Source organism: Centruroides sculpturatus, unplaced genomic scaffold, assembly GCF_000671375.1.
Source record: "Centruroides sculpturatus isolate CEXI.00-Female unplaced genomic scaffold, Cexi_2.0 scaffold327, whole genome shotgun sequence".
Classification (NCBI taxonomy): Eukaryota; Metazoa; Arthropoda; class Arachnida; order Scorpiones; family Buthidae; genus Centruroides; species Centruroides sculpturatus.
In genome coordinates, this window is record NW_019384493.1 from 123,890 (window position 1) to 137,717 (window position 13,828).

General features: G+C 34.3%; 1 protein-coding gene and 2 long non-coding RNA genes across 5 annotated transcripts in view; 2 read left to right on the forward strand and 1 right to left on the reverse strand.

The window, feature by feature from the left end:
• LOC111621842 (sal-like protein 1) overlaps positions 1-6,777 on the reverse strand; it is a 58,990-nt gene extending 52,213 nt beyond the window's left edge. Inside the window, exons 1-2 of one of the 2 annotated variants that reach the window (XM_023364106.1) lie at positions 6,655-6,777; positions 390-481 (exon numbers count right to left, since the gene is read on the reverse strand). In XM_023364106.1, coding sequence (XP_023219874.1) covers positions 390-462 — 73 coding nt within the window. In that variant the 5' untranslated portion in view covers positions 463-481; positions 6,655-6,777. Of the gene's footprint in view, positions 1-389; positions 482-1,185; positions 1,752-6,654 lie in introns of those variants that run through there. The other variant, XM_023364105.1, reaches the window with a different exon arrangement.
• On the forward strand, positions 2,791-3,013 carry LOC111621843. The gene is made up of 2 exons (XR_002756134.1): positions 2,791-2,860; positions 2,931-3,013. It is a non-coding gene; the product is annotated as an uncharacterized LOC111621843 (long non-coding RNA).
• LOC111621844 overlaps positions 6,672-13,828 on the forward strand; it is a 64,974-nt gene continuing 57,817 nt past the window's right edge. For both annotated transcript variants that reach the window (XR_002756136.1, XR_002756135.1), the window contains exon 1: positions 6,672-6,793. This is a non-coding gene — a long non-coding RNA (uncharacterized LOC111621844). The remainder of the gene's footprint in view (positions 6,794-13,828) is intronic.

The window sequence follows — 13,828 nt, forward strand, 5'->3', positions numbered from 1 at the left end:
ACGGCCTATGGTGATGCCTATAGGCCTGAATGTCGAGCGGCAAAATGCGCGTTGGCCCGTCACAGGCGCCAAGTGGCAAAGTGTTTGTGATGTGGCCCGCACGTCGGTGCTGTCAAAGTGGGATGATGGCCCCCGCTCGGCAATGGCGACGGTGGGGTACGGCTCGGGTCGAAACGGTGAGCGTCCGGGCCGGTTTCGGTGGGTAGTGTGTGGCAGCGGTGTCGATGGCTGCCAGCGTGTATTCATCCGGGCGAGTTATTTTTATCCGAATAAAAGGCTCGATCCGAGGCAGAGCGAGAGGAAGAAGAGTCGGAATGTAGCAGACGACAATTACTTTTGGAAAAATTTGAAGCAAAAAAAAGTAGAAAAAGAAGAAAAAAGGCACTCACCATTTTCCAGCAGATTCGTCAACTCTTGTATCGTGTCAATATGTCGTGGATGGGCTTGTTTCCTTCGTGACATCCTGATACAAAGTCGGCGTCTAAAATGACAAAGACTGTAAGATGCCCAAACTCTACTATTGATACACAACACAGTTCTGCGCATGTCACTATTATGATTATCAATAATGCATTGCGATTATCATAATCAAATTGCTTGCCCGCTCGCCATTGGCGGTGTTCTTCCGATTATGTCCGGCCAGGTTCGAGCCAGCTAAAACAAGGTAAAAATTTTTGACGCTTTCCGACGCTCGTTAGACGGAGTGAGACGACTGCCAACACCTTCCCGACGTTTTTAGGGTGTAGTAGAATGGCTAGGCCTAATGGGCCCGGGCCGGACCATGCACACCCGGCTCGGCCCGCTTGTCACCTTATTCCATGCACGTGACCTGTGACCCGGGACTTTAGAGGAACCTGCCCCGTGCGTATGTGTTACTAGTCGAGATGCGACTGCGACGGGTGGCCACGGACCACCGACATCCACCGAGCAGCTCCGTTTATTTTTTATTTACTTTTTTCTTTTTTGTTAGGTCCCTCTCGTCTCACTCCACAGACTTATCTTACGAGTCCCGAAATATCTCGTTGTAATGGTGCCTATCTTTGGAAGGCCGGGACGGTGACGACACGCACACACACAAAGGCAAGTATCGAACTTCTACCTCTACGTGGCGTATGATATAATTCGTGTGTTTCTCGCGGGTCGCTAAAGTTAAGTGCGCGGAATTACAACTGTCAAAGTACTTACTTTGAACTCGCAACTCTCCGTCATCGGGAGTTTTGCTCCTGAGGAGGTTGGAATTACGCAAGCCGCGTCTCGGTCCCGCCTGCCACTGACCAGACAGGTTCTCGGTTGCGTAGTAACTGACTGGCAGACGTTAGAAAGGAACACCTCCGATTGGCTTGCACCACTGACACACGACTCTCCAGTCCAGCGAGCCGCTATGATTTATGGCTGCTCTTCGTATATCATTTTGGAATATATGCCCGACTCCATGCACACTCTTGACAGTAGCTGTAGGGAAAGCACGCTGGCATCTGGGAGGCATCTATCAAGTTACCTCCTAGATGAGGTACTTAGCCTCTAACAGGGTCAGGCACCCACTAGGGAGACCAATAGCGAGGCGCAGTTAAGTTGGCCCTGTATGATAGCAAGCTGTGTCGGTCGAAAATTTCTAGTTTGCATGAATGGGTGGTCTCTTTCGTGGAGTGACAGAGAGAAGCCAGAAAGAGCGCTAAATTCAATGTTCTAAACAAGTTAGTCGCCACATGGCGATCATTCTCTCATATTTGTCGCTTAAGTCGCCTTGCCTTTTATGCCTTTCTATTAATAAATTCATCAATTCCATTCGATTTTTTACCTTTTACAATCTATATTAATTAAAGTTTTTTATTTATTTAATTAAAATCTTATCAATCAAACTGAATTAAATTTTATTCTTTTAAAAAATAAATTTTTAATTAATAAACGATTATATCATTTTAAATATAAAATAAATTTCTATTTATATATTTTTATGTATATTTCTACTTACCCCCGCATAAAATACAATACAATTTATAAAATAATAAGCTTTAGTAAGGCCTAAACAAAGAACTACATCAAAGCTGTCTTCTTTCTTTATTCTCTTTTATTGTGCAGTCCTTTATTCGATTGAATATATGAAAATTTCATTAATTTTTCATGAATAATGTGAACACGAGCCTTTACCATCTTCGCTTCTATATAAATAACCTCTCTAAATATACAACGCAGTAATTATATAGAACAAATAGTTATTGCATTCTCTGGTTATTGCATCATGATACCTTTAGAATTAGTATCAGCCACGCATTATCATTTATTTATTTTTATTTATAGTTCCTCAACATTCATAAGGTCTTTACCATAAATGTTTTATATCTTCTTTTCACTCTCCCATGCATTCTGTCAGCTGCTCCAACTCTCAAGAGCCTCTTTTTGTTTCTGCTTCCATTCATTCAATATCACTACTACGAGCATAAGCTATTTATTACAGTTTAAGCCGCTACTTATTATTGTAAATTTAGAATTTATCTTTTAAAAAATTCCATTTATTTATATATAAACATAGTCTCTACAGTGTAGAAAGTGCAATTACTTCTTAATTAAGTGTTTACTGTTGTCAGTCAACATATATAGATAACTGAATGGCTAAAGGCTAAAATAAATCTCTTAATATTTGTCCTTAAAATTGTTATAACACCATTATAAGGAAATAATATACATCAACAAATTATAAATTATTTTCCTTTCAAAATGGATATTTTTTATCTTAGAATTAAATATAAACTTTGTAGTATAATGGTTTAATAATTTATTTAATAACATTTNAAATTGCATTTTTAAAATAGATATTCTTCAAAAATGGCCTCTTTTTGGATCTTGTTTCTTTATCGTTAAGGTAATTGTCATTTTTAAGATTCGTTAAGATAATTAAATTCCCATTTTAAAAAAATATCATTTTGTTTTAGTGGATAAGAGGCGATAGTCATCCAATGGAATATATCCTTGCATTGAATAGAGAAGGAGTACATTTTCTAGATACATTAACTCATGTAAGAAGATTTTAAAATATTTTAAATAGCGCACTAATTTTTTATAAAAATCTCATTTTGTTTCTTGGAAACTTTTTCCAATCTCGTCTACTAGAAGAACCTAAAAGAAGCCTGTTTATAGTTCTACGTCATATCCGGGTAAATGTATGACGTCACGGGGAACGGAAACAGAGAACGGTTCGGGAAGTGACATGTCCAGAATGGCCCGGGGCTAAATACCGTCCTTGCACTTTGTTGCAACATAGAGGGAATTTTTGGATTATCAGAATCTATCTTTATTTTTTTTTTCTATTATAAATATATATTTTTTGTTCGAGTTCGACAGGAAATCATTAAATGTGAGTCAGCAATTACTGTTTTGTGTAGGACTTGAAACATTAAAATATTTAAAATTTTTTTTCTATGATGAAATAATGCTTTTTTTTATTATTAATAACCTAATATTTTGAAACTGTTTCTTAACTAATCGATAAAAACAAAATTAAAATAAACGTGCTTTTAATGAATTTTAACAAAGATTGCTTAATATTTTTTTTATAAATAAAAAACATAAAATGAATTATAGTTCCAAAGTTATTGCATATTTTAAAATTATCTATAAACAAAAATTTATAATATGGTTAAGTTATAATGTGCTTTATTGGTAGGATTAACTAAAATATTTCATGAGTCATACAGTGTTTTGCAGGTGTTGATAAAGATGAGAGTTCTTAAGTTTTCAATGCCCTGCAGGTGTTGTTTGTTAATGGTTAACCCTCTTATAAATACAATATTTTAATTAAAAACCTTTTATTTTATTATAAATCTTTTATCCATAGATAAGATTTCCATGCTTGTAAAGTAAACAATTTATCTTAAAACAAGTAAACATATTATCTTATAGACCTTTCTTAGTAAAATTTAATGGAGTGAAAAAATTTCTTTATTCTCAGAAAAGATTATCTTTACTAATTAAATCAATAATGTTTATTGTAAATTCGGTTATAATAGCGTAAATAATGATCGCTCTTCCTTATTTTAGTTAGTCATTGTTGTTTATAGGTGAATTCTAAATGACAGCATTTATAACAATTAAAATATTTTTATTATTAAATGAAATACTTTGAAGTTTTATTTATTAATTAAATAATTTCAAGTAAAAATTTGAAATTAGTTTAGAGATAAGAAAATTAATTGGTTTAGCTACAGCGAATAAGGGAAATTACCATAACTTTACTGTTCTTTCTTTGAACAAAGCTGTTATTTGCTTCCATATTTGAAGTTTTAAAAAATGATGATAAATATATAAAAAATGAAAGAGGCGTAAGTTATTTCCTTCTTGGCAAGATAAATTTATTCTTAGTGGAAGAGAGCGGAGTTTAATATGAATATTATTATAAAAATGCTTAGGATTACAGTTAGTGGAATTTTCTTTTATAAAATAGATAATCAGTCAAGTAGAATGAAGTCATAAATCACATCATTCTTGTGCAATTTAAGTAGAGTATTCACATAAGGTGTCACATGGAAAATGATTTCACGACACGTTCAATGACAGCCTTCTTTTCCCACACGCTGATAAATAACTGCACTTATCTGTACCTTGTCAAGAGGAATACGTCTACATCCATATATATATACTATTTTTCGAGTAACAATCGTTTCTTAGAAGAAAGTCAATCTGTGTTTATCGTGGAAAGTCCATAAGTTTTCATGTAATACAGTGTCTCCCACACTATCATAAATGGGAAGGGTTAAGTGATTAATATTGCATTGTTTTCCTTCAGCCAGCCCATTCGATGCATCCACACCGATTTGTTCTAGTAGTGTACCGGGGAGTGGAGTTTGATAGTAATTCTGATAGGACGAGATGTATGGACCTGTCAAGGGCTCGTCATACCCGGAGATTTATATTTACCTGTGGGGGTGGGTGCCAAACTATCCCCTGTATACTTTAAGATATCTCCCGCTGAATACAGGTTCCTATTTTTGATGCGCTGGCAATGCCGAAAACTTGGTTTTATACGAGAGGAGGGACTTCAATAATAATTTTCAGCCAGGCTTATCATTAGCCACGGCTAATATTCTCGGCGACAAACGGACTACTTTTAATCATTAGAATTTAATAAAATAAAATAAAATCCATTCGAAATTAATTCCGGGTGTATGTGGCACGTATAATTTTCCCGTTATGACAATCGAATAATACTTATGTGCCGCTTTACATTCGTTTGTTGTCAACGAAGAGTAACAAAGCATATCTTCAAAATGGCGCCTTTTCTTCATTTAGGAGCCACCGAAGCGAAGTGACTTATTCTACATAAAAGCTTTTAGATCTTATAAAACTATTAACGAAAGAATAATGAGGTGAAATTTCTTTTTTTTAACTATTAATTTGTCATTATCTATATAGTTTGTTAATATATCCATATGTAATTCTACGGAAACGTTTATCGCAAATTGTTTGCAGAAAAAAAAAGTGATTCAACTTACATTTATGTCACTTATTGCTTTAAAATCTGCTATAAAATCCAAAAAGGAAAGGTGCGTGTCTTTTTCTCTCGCATGTTCTACTCAGTGGAGCCTTTGTATCATACAGATTTGTTATTGGTAAAAAGGTAAATTCCATAATAGAATAACGAGAAAAGAATTTTGTATGTGTTTTTTTTTTCTCTAATTCTTTTTTTGAGTTAGGAAAAACTCATTTCCTAAAATTAAAACAGAATTTTAAATACAATTCGTAGTATTTATATTTCTTTTATTGCTATAAAAGTTGCTTATTCGGTAAAAGTGGATTGGGAAAATGGATAATTAAACCTGTTTAAAAATTTTTGAAGTCGAAATGTTTGCCAAACACGAATGTGTCTGCCGTCCAACATTACCAGTCAGTTAGCACAATGTCTAAATAAGCGAAAAAGAGGGAAGTGAGGCATACACGGATCGTGCATCTGCATGTAAGTAAATGTTTGAACAGGTGTACATAAGCAACCCATATGCATCAGGTACCTTCAATGGTTGGTTGGCAATATTCTATTTCGCTTTATATACATCTCGGGAACAAATTGAAAGACGATAAACATTCGAGGCGAGACATAAAATGCAATAATTTCTCGATAATAAAAAAAATAAATTTTCTTTTATATATATTTATATATATTATTTTATTCTTTTTTTTTTTTAAAAAAATCTCATTTTGTTTCTTGGAAACTTTTTCCAATCTCGTCTACTAGAAGAACCTAAAAGAAGCCTGTTTATAGTTCTACGTCATATCCGGGTAAATGTATGACGTCACGGGGAACGGAAACAGAGAACGGTTCGGGAAGTGACATGTCCAGAATGGCCCGGGGCTAAATACCGTCCTTGCACTTTGTTGCAACATAGAGGGAATTTTTGGATTATCAGAATCTATCTTTATTTTTTTTTTCTATTATAAATATATATTTTTTGTTCGAGTTCGACAGGAAATCATTAAATGTGAGTCAGCAATTACTGTTTTGTGTAGGACTTGAAACATTAAAATATTCGGAATGGCTTATTATTATGCTTATACATAATACGGGGGAATTTATAGAGCGATAATTTTTACGATATTCTATATAAAAGATAAATTAGGGCCTTTTTTTTTAATTAAAATAAGTAAAATAATGAAACGAATACTTACTTTACGTTTCAGTTTGTCCGGAGTTGACGAATATAATGAAATAAATTAATATGGAGTCTTTCCACTTCTGGGACGTGATCTTAATTATAGGAACCATATCGCGGATCGTGTCCACGCACAAATGGAAATAAATTTCAAGGTAAGTGTCCCGCCTCACCTGGATCGTTCATCAGTCTATGAAGTAATTTGGCAACCGGAGCGTGTACACCTAACCCTGAAGTTGTGGAGTCGACGTGACGTAAAGATGCGTTCCTTCTCAGGGTCATCCAGTGAAAGGCAATAAAACAGCGGAGGTGAAAGATGCTTCTAGTGGTCATGTGTCAACGCTATTTTCCCGCCTCCATCGCGCTCAAATTGCTGTCACATGACCCGCAGAAAAAGGGAAAGCGTACTTTCGCATCTGCTCCGCTTCGTTAGGGTCGTCGGCATTATGCCCAGTTCGACTATGATTCATAAGCGATTGAATAGGGTCAGTAATGCATCGATTGAGTAAAATCAGAGTCACGTGTCTCTCGATATTCACTCAGTTTTCGCGTCATAACAAAAAACAAGGTAAAAACAAGTAACAATAAAAACGCGCTGAAGAGCCAAAGTGATTTAATAAAGGAGAATAAAAAAAAATAATAATAATAAAAATAAAAAAAAGGGATAATTATGTTCGATTCCATTGACCGAAAGAATTAATTTAAATCTATATTACATTGGTAAAGTAAACTTTATTTTTTGCTTTTTTCCATGAAAAAAGCAACAAAAGATTTCACAGGCTCTAACCATTTGAAACAAACTAAATATCAGAACTTGTTTTCAAATCAAATATTCTCTTCATTGTTCTACAAAGGTGAAAATCATTCAAACGTGAGATGTGTTGGTTTTCAGAGCAAAGTTAAGCGATCTGGGAAATTATTACAACTGAATAGCAAAGTTAATTAGTTCTTTTAAATAAATAAAAAGTTAAGGTCAAAAACCCTTAAGTTTACATATTAAAATTTATTGCATTTTATCGCTTTTTAAATTAAGAAAAATTACGAATTTATATATAATTTTTCTTAATTTAAAAAAGAAAAAAAATTTGTGGGTAGAAGATAAAGTATCAATTTTTACAAATCTGCTTACAGATTGGAAGAAGGAAGAAAACAGAATCGAAGGATGTTGATTCTAAAGAAGGGTTGTTGCTTCGTGCATAAAAAAATTTGAGCAAATTGTCGACGGTAGTTTAAAATCGGTCTTATAACCATTCCAAGCAATCTCGTCACTTCCTCTTGCAGAGCACGTGCCATGGAGACGGTTACGCAATTTCCGGTTGAAGCAAAGCTTGGCTGGTGGGTTAACCACAGTTCAGTGAATTATCGTAAACGGGAATATCAAACATGCTTCAGATAGGTATCGACTCCCCCCTTTTTTTTTATTTCAACCAAATCTGCTGCCGCGGTTTTTACCTCTTCTGAAATCTATTTTTTCTTATTTTATTTTTATTTATAGTTCTTACTGTTTACATTTCTAAGATACTCTCTTTTATCTTTTATACATCTTTGAAATGTTCTACTGAAGATTATACCTTAAGATAGATGACTTTTTTCCTTTATTTATATTTTTTAGATGCTTATGTCTCTCCTTAGAAATATCCTTACGTCATTTGTATTGTAGAAATGCGTGTTTATTTGCAATTATTATCCGTGAAAATGCTCGTTTTTCATGTGTGTTCTTGAAATGATTCTCGTTTTGCAATCTTCTCTTCCAGAAATGCACAATTATTAATTAATTGTGTTGAAATTTTCTTTCCAATTATCACATTTATATTTTTTTTATCATATATAGTGTTAAAGGTCTATTTTATTTATCGTTTATAATTTAAAAAAATCCTTATTAACTACATTTAAAAGTGAAATGCATTTAGAAAAATGCTTATTAATTATTTTAAAATTTGCTTTTTAATTTTATTGCTTAAATCATTTAATAATTGCATTTTTCATTTCTTATTTAAGGTTGAAAAATTTGCTTATTTTTTTCAAAATAATGCTAAAAATAATCTAAAACAATTAAGAAACTCACCCATGATTCGTATGGATACCGAATTCAGTAAGATAATACAGACATAATAAAGAACAGTATCCTAAAATTTCCAAGAAGGGATCGGTATAATATTCCTCTGACAATACGTAGAGAAAAATAGGGCTTAAAAACTGGTGTGTATCCCCACTTAAAGAACCATTAGCCGTGTTCGGGAGCGAATGACGTCAGGTTCCCTTCTTATCCTCACCTGGTCGTGTGAAGGTCACACCGCGTGGTCTTTTGTGTCGTCATTCATGCAAGCACAGACTAACTGTGACGTAATTAATATTTGGTTACGATTCCCGGAAAGTATAGGGTGTATTTATTTTGTGAGCTAGTGTCATCAACATTACTTAGAAATAGGTCATTTTTCTTATTTTTCTTGTTGACAGACGGTTTGTTTAGTACCAGTTTCTTATTGCCGAAAGATAATTAGAAGAGAGCAATCCCCGTTATTTTAAAATTAAACAATTAAGTCCGCACTTAACGTTACAATCGCGTGAAATTGTCTAACCTAGATTCAATACCGAAAGTGAAATCTTTTGGGAGACGAAATTTCGACTTTTATCGATTATTAACGTTTATATAATTATGATTTTATCATAATTATAAGCTGTAAAATTTCCTTAGATACCGAGAAAAAGTAGTAAAAATCCCCAATTTAAAAAGGAGAAAAGATATAATGACAAAAAAATTGTTTCCCTTTAAAATGTCCCACACCCGACCGTTTTGTCATTTCTGATGAAAGAATTGTTATTTCTTATAGGAAACAGTAAAAACTTAGAACATAAAAAAAATACTTTGATAAAGATAAATGTTTAATTTGTACCCATAACGATTTTCTAGAAAGATGTCGAGTGTAATGCCACTAAATAGAAGCTGGGAAAGATCGTTTCTAGTGAAAGATGTGGCGACAGTTCAAATGCTAGATAGCGACGACCTAGAGATGTGCCCGGATGCATTCGCTGTTCAATAAATTGTTGTGTCCATTTTCCTATTTTCAATGACTCTCTCGACTTAAATCGTAGACGATCATATTATCCGGTGGTTGAATCCCGATAAGGGCAACAATCGAGTTAACAAAACTGAACTGAAGATTTCTTCGCATAAAAAAAAAAAAGAAACTTCGCTCATATCTAGTATTAGAAAAATTCGGCTCATACCTCATAAAAAAGAGAATAAAATAAAAAAATAAAAAAATGGTGCTTAATCCCTATTAACAAGCTCAGATATTATTGGTCCGGACATTACGGGGGTGGAGGTCGGTTGGAGATTGTCGCCCCCGTCACGTGATTCGAACGTCTGGGGATCCCTCGTTAGACGCCGGGATAAGGTGGAGGATTAGAGCTAAGACAAGGCACATTAATCCGCAACAGAACGTCAGAAAGTAAATCCTACCGTCTAAACCTCTAGGCTGATGGTCGGCGTCTATCCATAACTGTCTTTGATGACATTCTCATCAACTTGACCGGACCGGCAATTTCTCTCCTGTTCTTGTTTTTCTCGAATAAAGACAATAAACGAGATTGAAGAAGAAAGCAAACTGAGCGAAAAAAGAAGGTAAACTCTATTCCCAATCAGATCAATTTAATAGATTTATAAAAAAAAAAGAAAAAATAAAATAAGATAAAAGGGGAGAACGAGAAACCCATTCACGTTAAGATAAGTCACTGTCTTTCTTCTATAGGCAATTGTAAACAGGCAATAAAATCTCTTAAGAAATAATAAACTTGTTTATCCAAACATCTTAACATATGGCTTATCTCCTTTTGGGGAGTCGAAAAGTTGGTGGTTTGGTTTATGACTTTAATTGTTTGAAATTTTAAGCACTTTTACAAAAAGGAAAAATGTCATAAAGCAATTTAATAAATTAGTTTTTAAGAATTTTTTTAATGGATCAATTATGCTATGTTTTAAACTTTCGTAAACAAGTCGAAAACTTTTAATTCTTTAAAGATCAATTAGGATTGTTATATTACGTCTTTGTTTGCTGGAAAGTAAACTTTTACTTGTTTACTAAAGTCGAAAACTTCGAAAATTATCTAGCTTGGTTTTCTTGCCTTTATAAATTATGACGTCGCTTTGGCTTCATAGCAAGTTTTTCATCATTTTGATTGTTTTTTTTAATGGAAGAATACCATTGAATGGAATGTTAACGATAGAAAACTACAAAAACCTCCTGTTACGTTAGGCTGCATATGATCATTTTGCGTGTTTCATTCTCATGAAAGTTTCTCATGAATCTTATACGAATTCATACAATCATTTTATCATTTTTGCGAAATGAACTCGATAATATTTTAATGTTCTTACTGGAAAAAAAAATATTTTTAAAACTGCTTTATGATATAAAATTTTAAGTTCTTCATAACCTGTTTAATCGTACTTTACGTTTATATCCAATAAAATGGGTTCGTTGACGTTTAAAATGAATGCCTTAATGACCTTACACCCATTTCATATTTAAAAGAACGAGTCTAGCTCTTATATTAATTGATACCGAAGTTCATAAAAGTGAATCGATTCAAAATGGCCTCCATTTAAAAATGTAATAACTTAATTAGAAAAAAAACAAGAGTGACAGTGAGGATATATGCTAATTTTCTAGTCTCGTTGACCCAGTTAAGGACAATAGTTAGCGAACAGGTTTACTCGAATGACATCGTAGCTACATAAGGGGGTTGAGAAGAAGTTGCTATTCTGCGGCACAAATCGGCGCTTCACATCTGACGACAATGTCATTTGGTTCGGGAGTTAAGATGGCTGAATTCCTATCTAACTGCCTAAGACCGACAGGAAAGCACCAGTCATATTGACAGTTCACGGCTGTCAGATTTTGAAAGATTATACCTCCTAGCAGGGACATCTTTCTCCTGTATCTAAAACTGTCAAGAAGACTATATAAATGTTCTTTCTCGTTTTTGTCAGATATTCTTTGGATACTCTATTTATCTATTGAGACATAACTCGGGTCTACTATTAAGCTTCTATGCATTGCGAGTTTTCTCGTAAAGATCGAATGCATAAAAGCGTGAGAGCACACTTGAGGGGGAAAAAGAAACGATTTTTGACTCACAAGTTGGATATCTTATGCGTTTTTCGACCTTCGACCGGAAGTGGTTTACGTGGCATACCAAAAGATCGGAGTTGGGTAAGGGCTAAGCTGTTTGATCACCACTCCTACACCGAAACAGTTAATGCGTGACTATAAGAATACCCGACGTCTATTCCTAGAAAGTCTTTGACCGATTTGAAAATAAAAAAAACCTAAATTAGATCTATAATAAATGAATTTTTTCCTTCATAATTATTAATGAGACGAATTGAAGTAAAAGTATATATATAAAGTCTCGCTTGAAATATTCCTCATAAAATACTAACGAGTCGAAACTTTGATGTGAGAACGAGTCCCGAACAAAACAAGTTATTGTATTATTATACAGTGTCCTCCATCAAGAAACAAAACCCTGTTGAAGACACACCGGATGGTCACAATTAAGCTTACATTGACATTTCTTCGCTCCCAACGGGGGTCTCTATCAAATGTCTCCGCTATACAATAACCATAACAATGCATTGTAGATGGATGTTAGATGTCATTTGTTACACATGCCGCCCCGTGTCCGACTTAAGCTACATAATAAAGTCTTTTTTCTTCGACATCATAATACCTGTCGAAACTATTATAGAAACCGAGTTTTCGATTTTTAACCTTCTTGTAATTCTATATAAGATGCGTTTGCGATAAAGAAAAAAGGCTAAAAAATCTGATATGTGCTTTTGTAGATGTTATAAACCTGTTCTTAGCCCGTATCGCGTTAGAAATAATTAGCACCGACGAGTGTGTCGACAGTGATAAAGCTATTGTACAGATATCGTTTTGTATGGTTAGACGAGTGTCGAAGGTTTTTGATTAGTTTACGTCCACATGCATCGGATTCCTATCAATTATTAACCATTAAAAATTGTTAACCGAAGGAATGTTAGCCGCAACAGCCATCGTTAATGAAATTAAACATTGTGATTTGTTTCTTTTAGTACAGACAATATAAGATTCGTCAGATAGACGGATGTAAGTCGTCCAGAGATCCGACTCGGGTGGATATCCCCCCGAAACTACAGAGATACCTTTCGAAATTGCACCATCTCATGTAAGTTGCAGTGACCAGTGTTGGCGAGTAGAAAGCACTAAGGTCTGAGACCTCACAACCCTGATCCGTACTACATATCATATGACCAATCCTCCTGAATGCTTCCTCGATGCATTATTGAAGTTTTATCTGTGAAAAATTAATGATGCAACCAACCAAGGCGGACTGCTGTGGATATGAATTCGCCCTGGATTGTTTCTTTCGGGGAAGACTTTTGCTATCGTCTTACTAGATTCAAGTAAAGTCGACCCCAATACCTGCAGACGCAAGCAGACATCTACGTTATGGACAGACTTAAGGATAACGATTCGCTTGGGAACGCCATAGTTGCCTGTAACCAGAAGCTGTACTATTTCCTCATCTAATCTATTGTGAAGGAACATGTTAGATTACAAAACAGCCTAAAGAAATCAACTATTTTTTTATGTCGACGAGTAAACATGTTCTAGCTCAATGGTTATTATAGCGCAAGCCATTATTTTAAAAGCTAATATTTGTCCACCAAATTTATAAAAAAAGAGAAAAAAACGCGGTCGGATTAAATTAAAACTTTAATCCTGCATAAATATTAATTCGGATAAAAAATTGCCCCTTTAATAAGAAAGAGGTTTCGGAGACGATAGAGAAAATTGTCCTTGATACAAATAAAATTTCATTGTGGAAATGGTCGAGGAGAACGCGAATAAAGTTGTCAACAATTAACGTCAAGCCATCTTTTCCTTTATATATTGTTACAGTCCTGAGCCTCTATTTAACTTGTCTCTATTCACCCCAGCTCTAAACTGCTTCTAGAATAAGGTATAAATTTCTTCCTTTCTTCCTAAGGTATACAGTCACTGTTCTCCTCATAAGCAGTGTCAACACATAATGAGAATAGATGGACAAACTCTGCCGTTGAAGTGATTTCTACCTGTGATCAAACTATGTTACTTACAGCCAACCGTATATTAAAATCTAGCCGATATATCACTAAC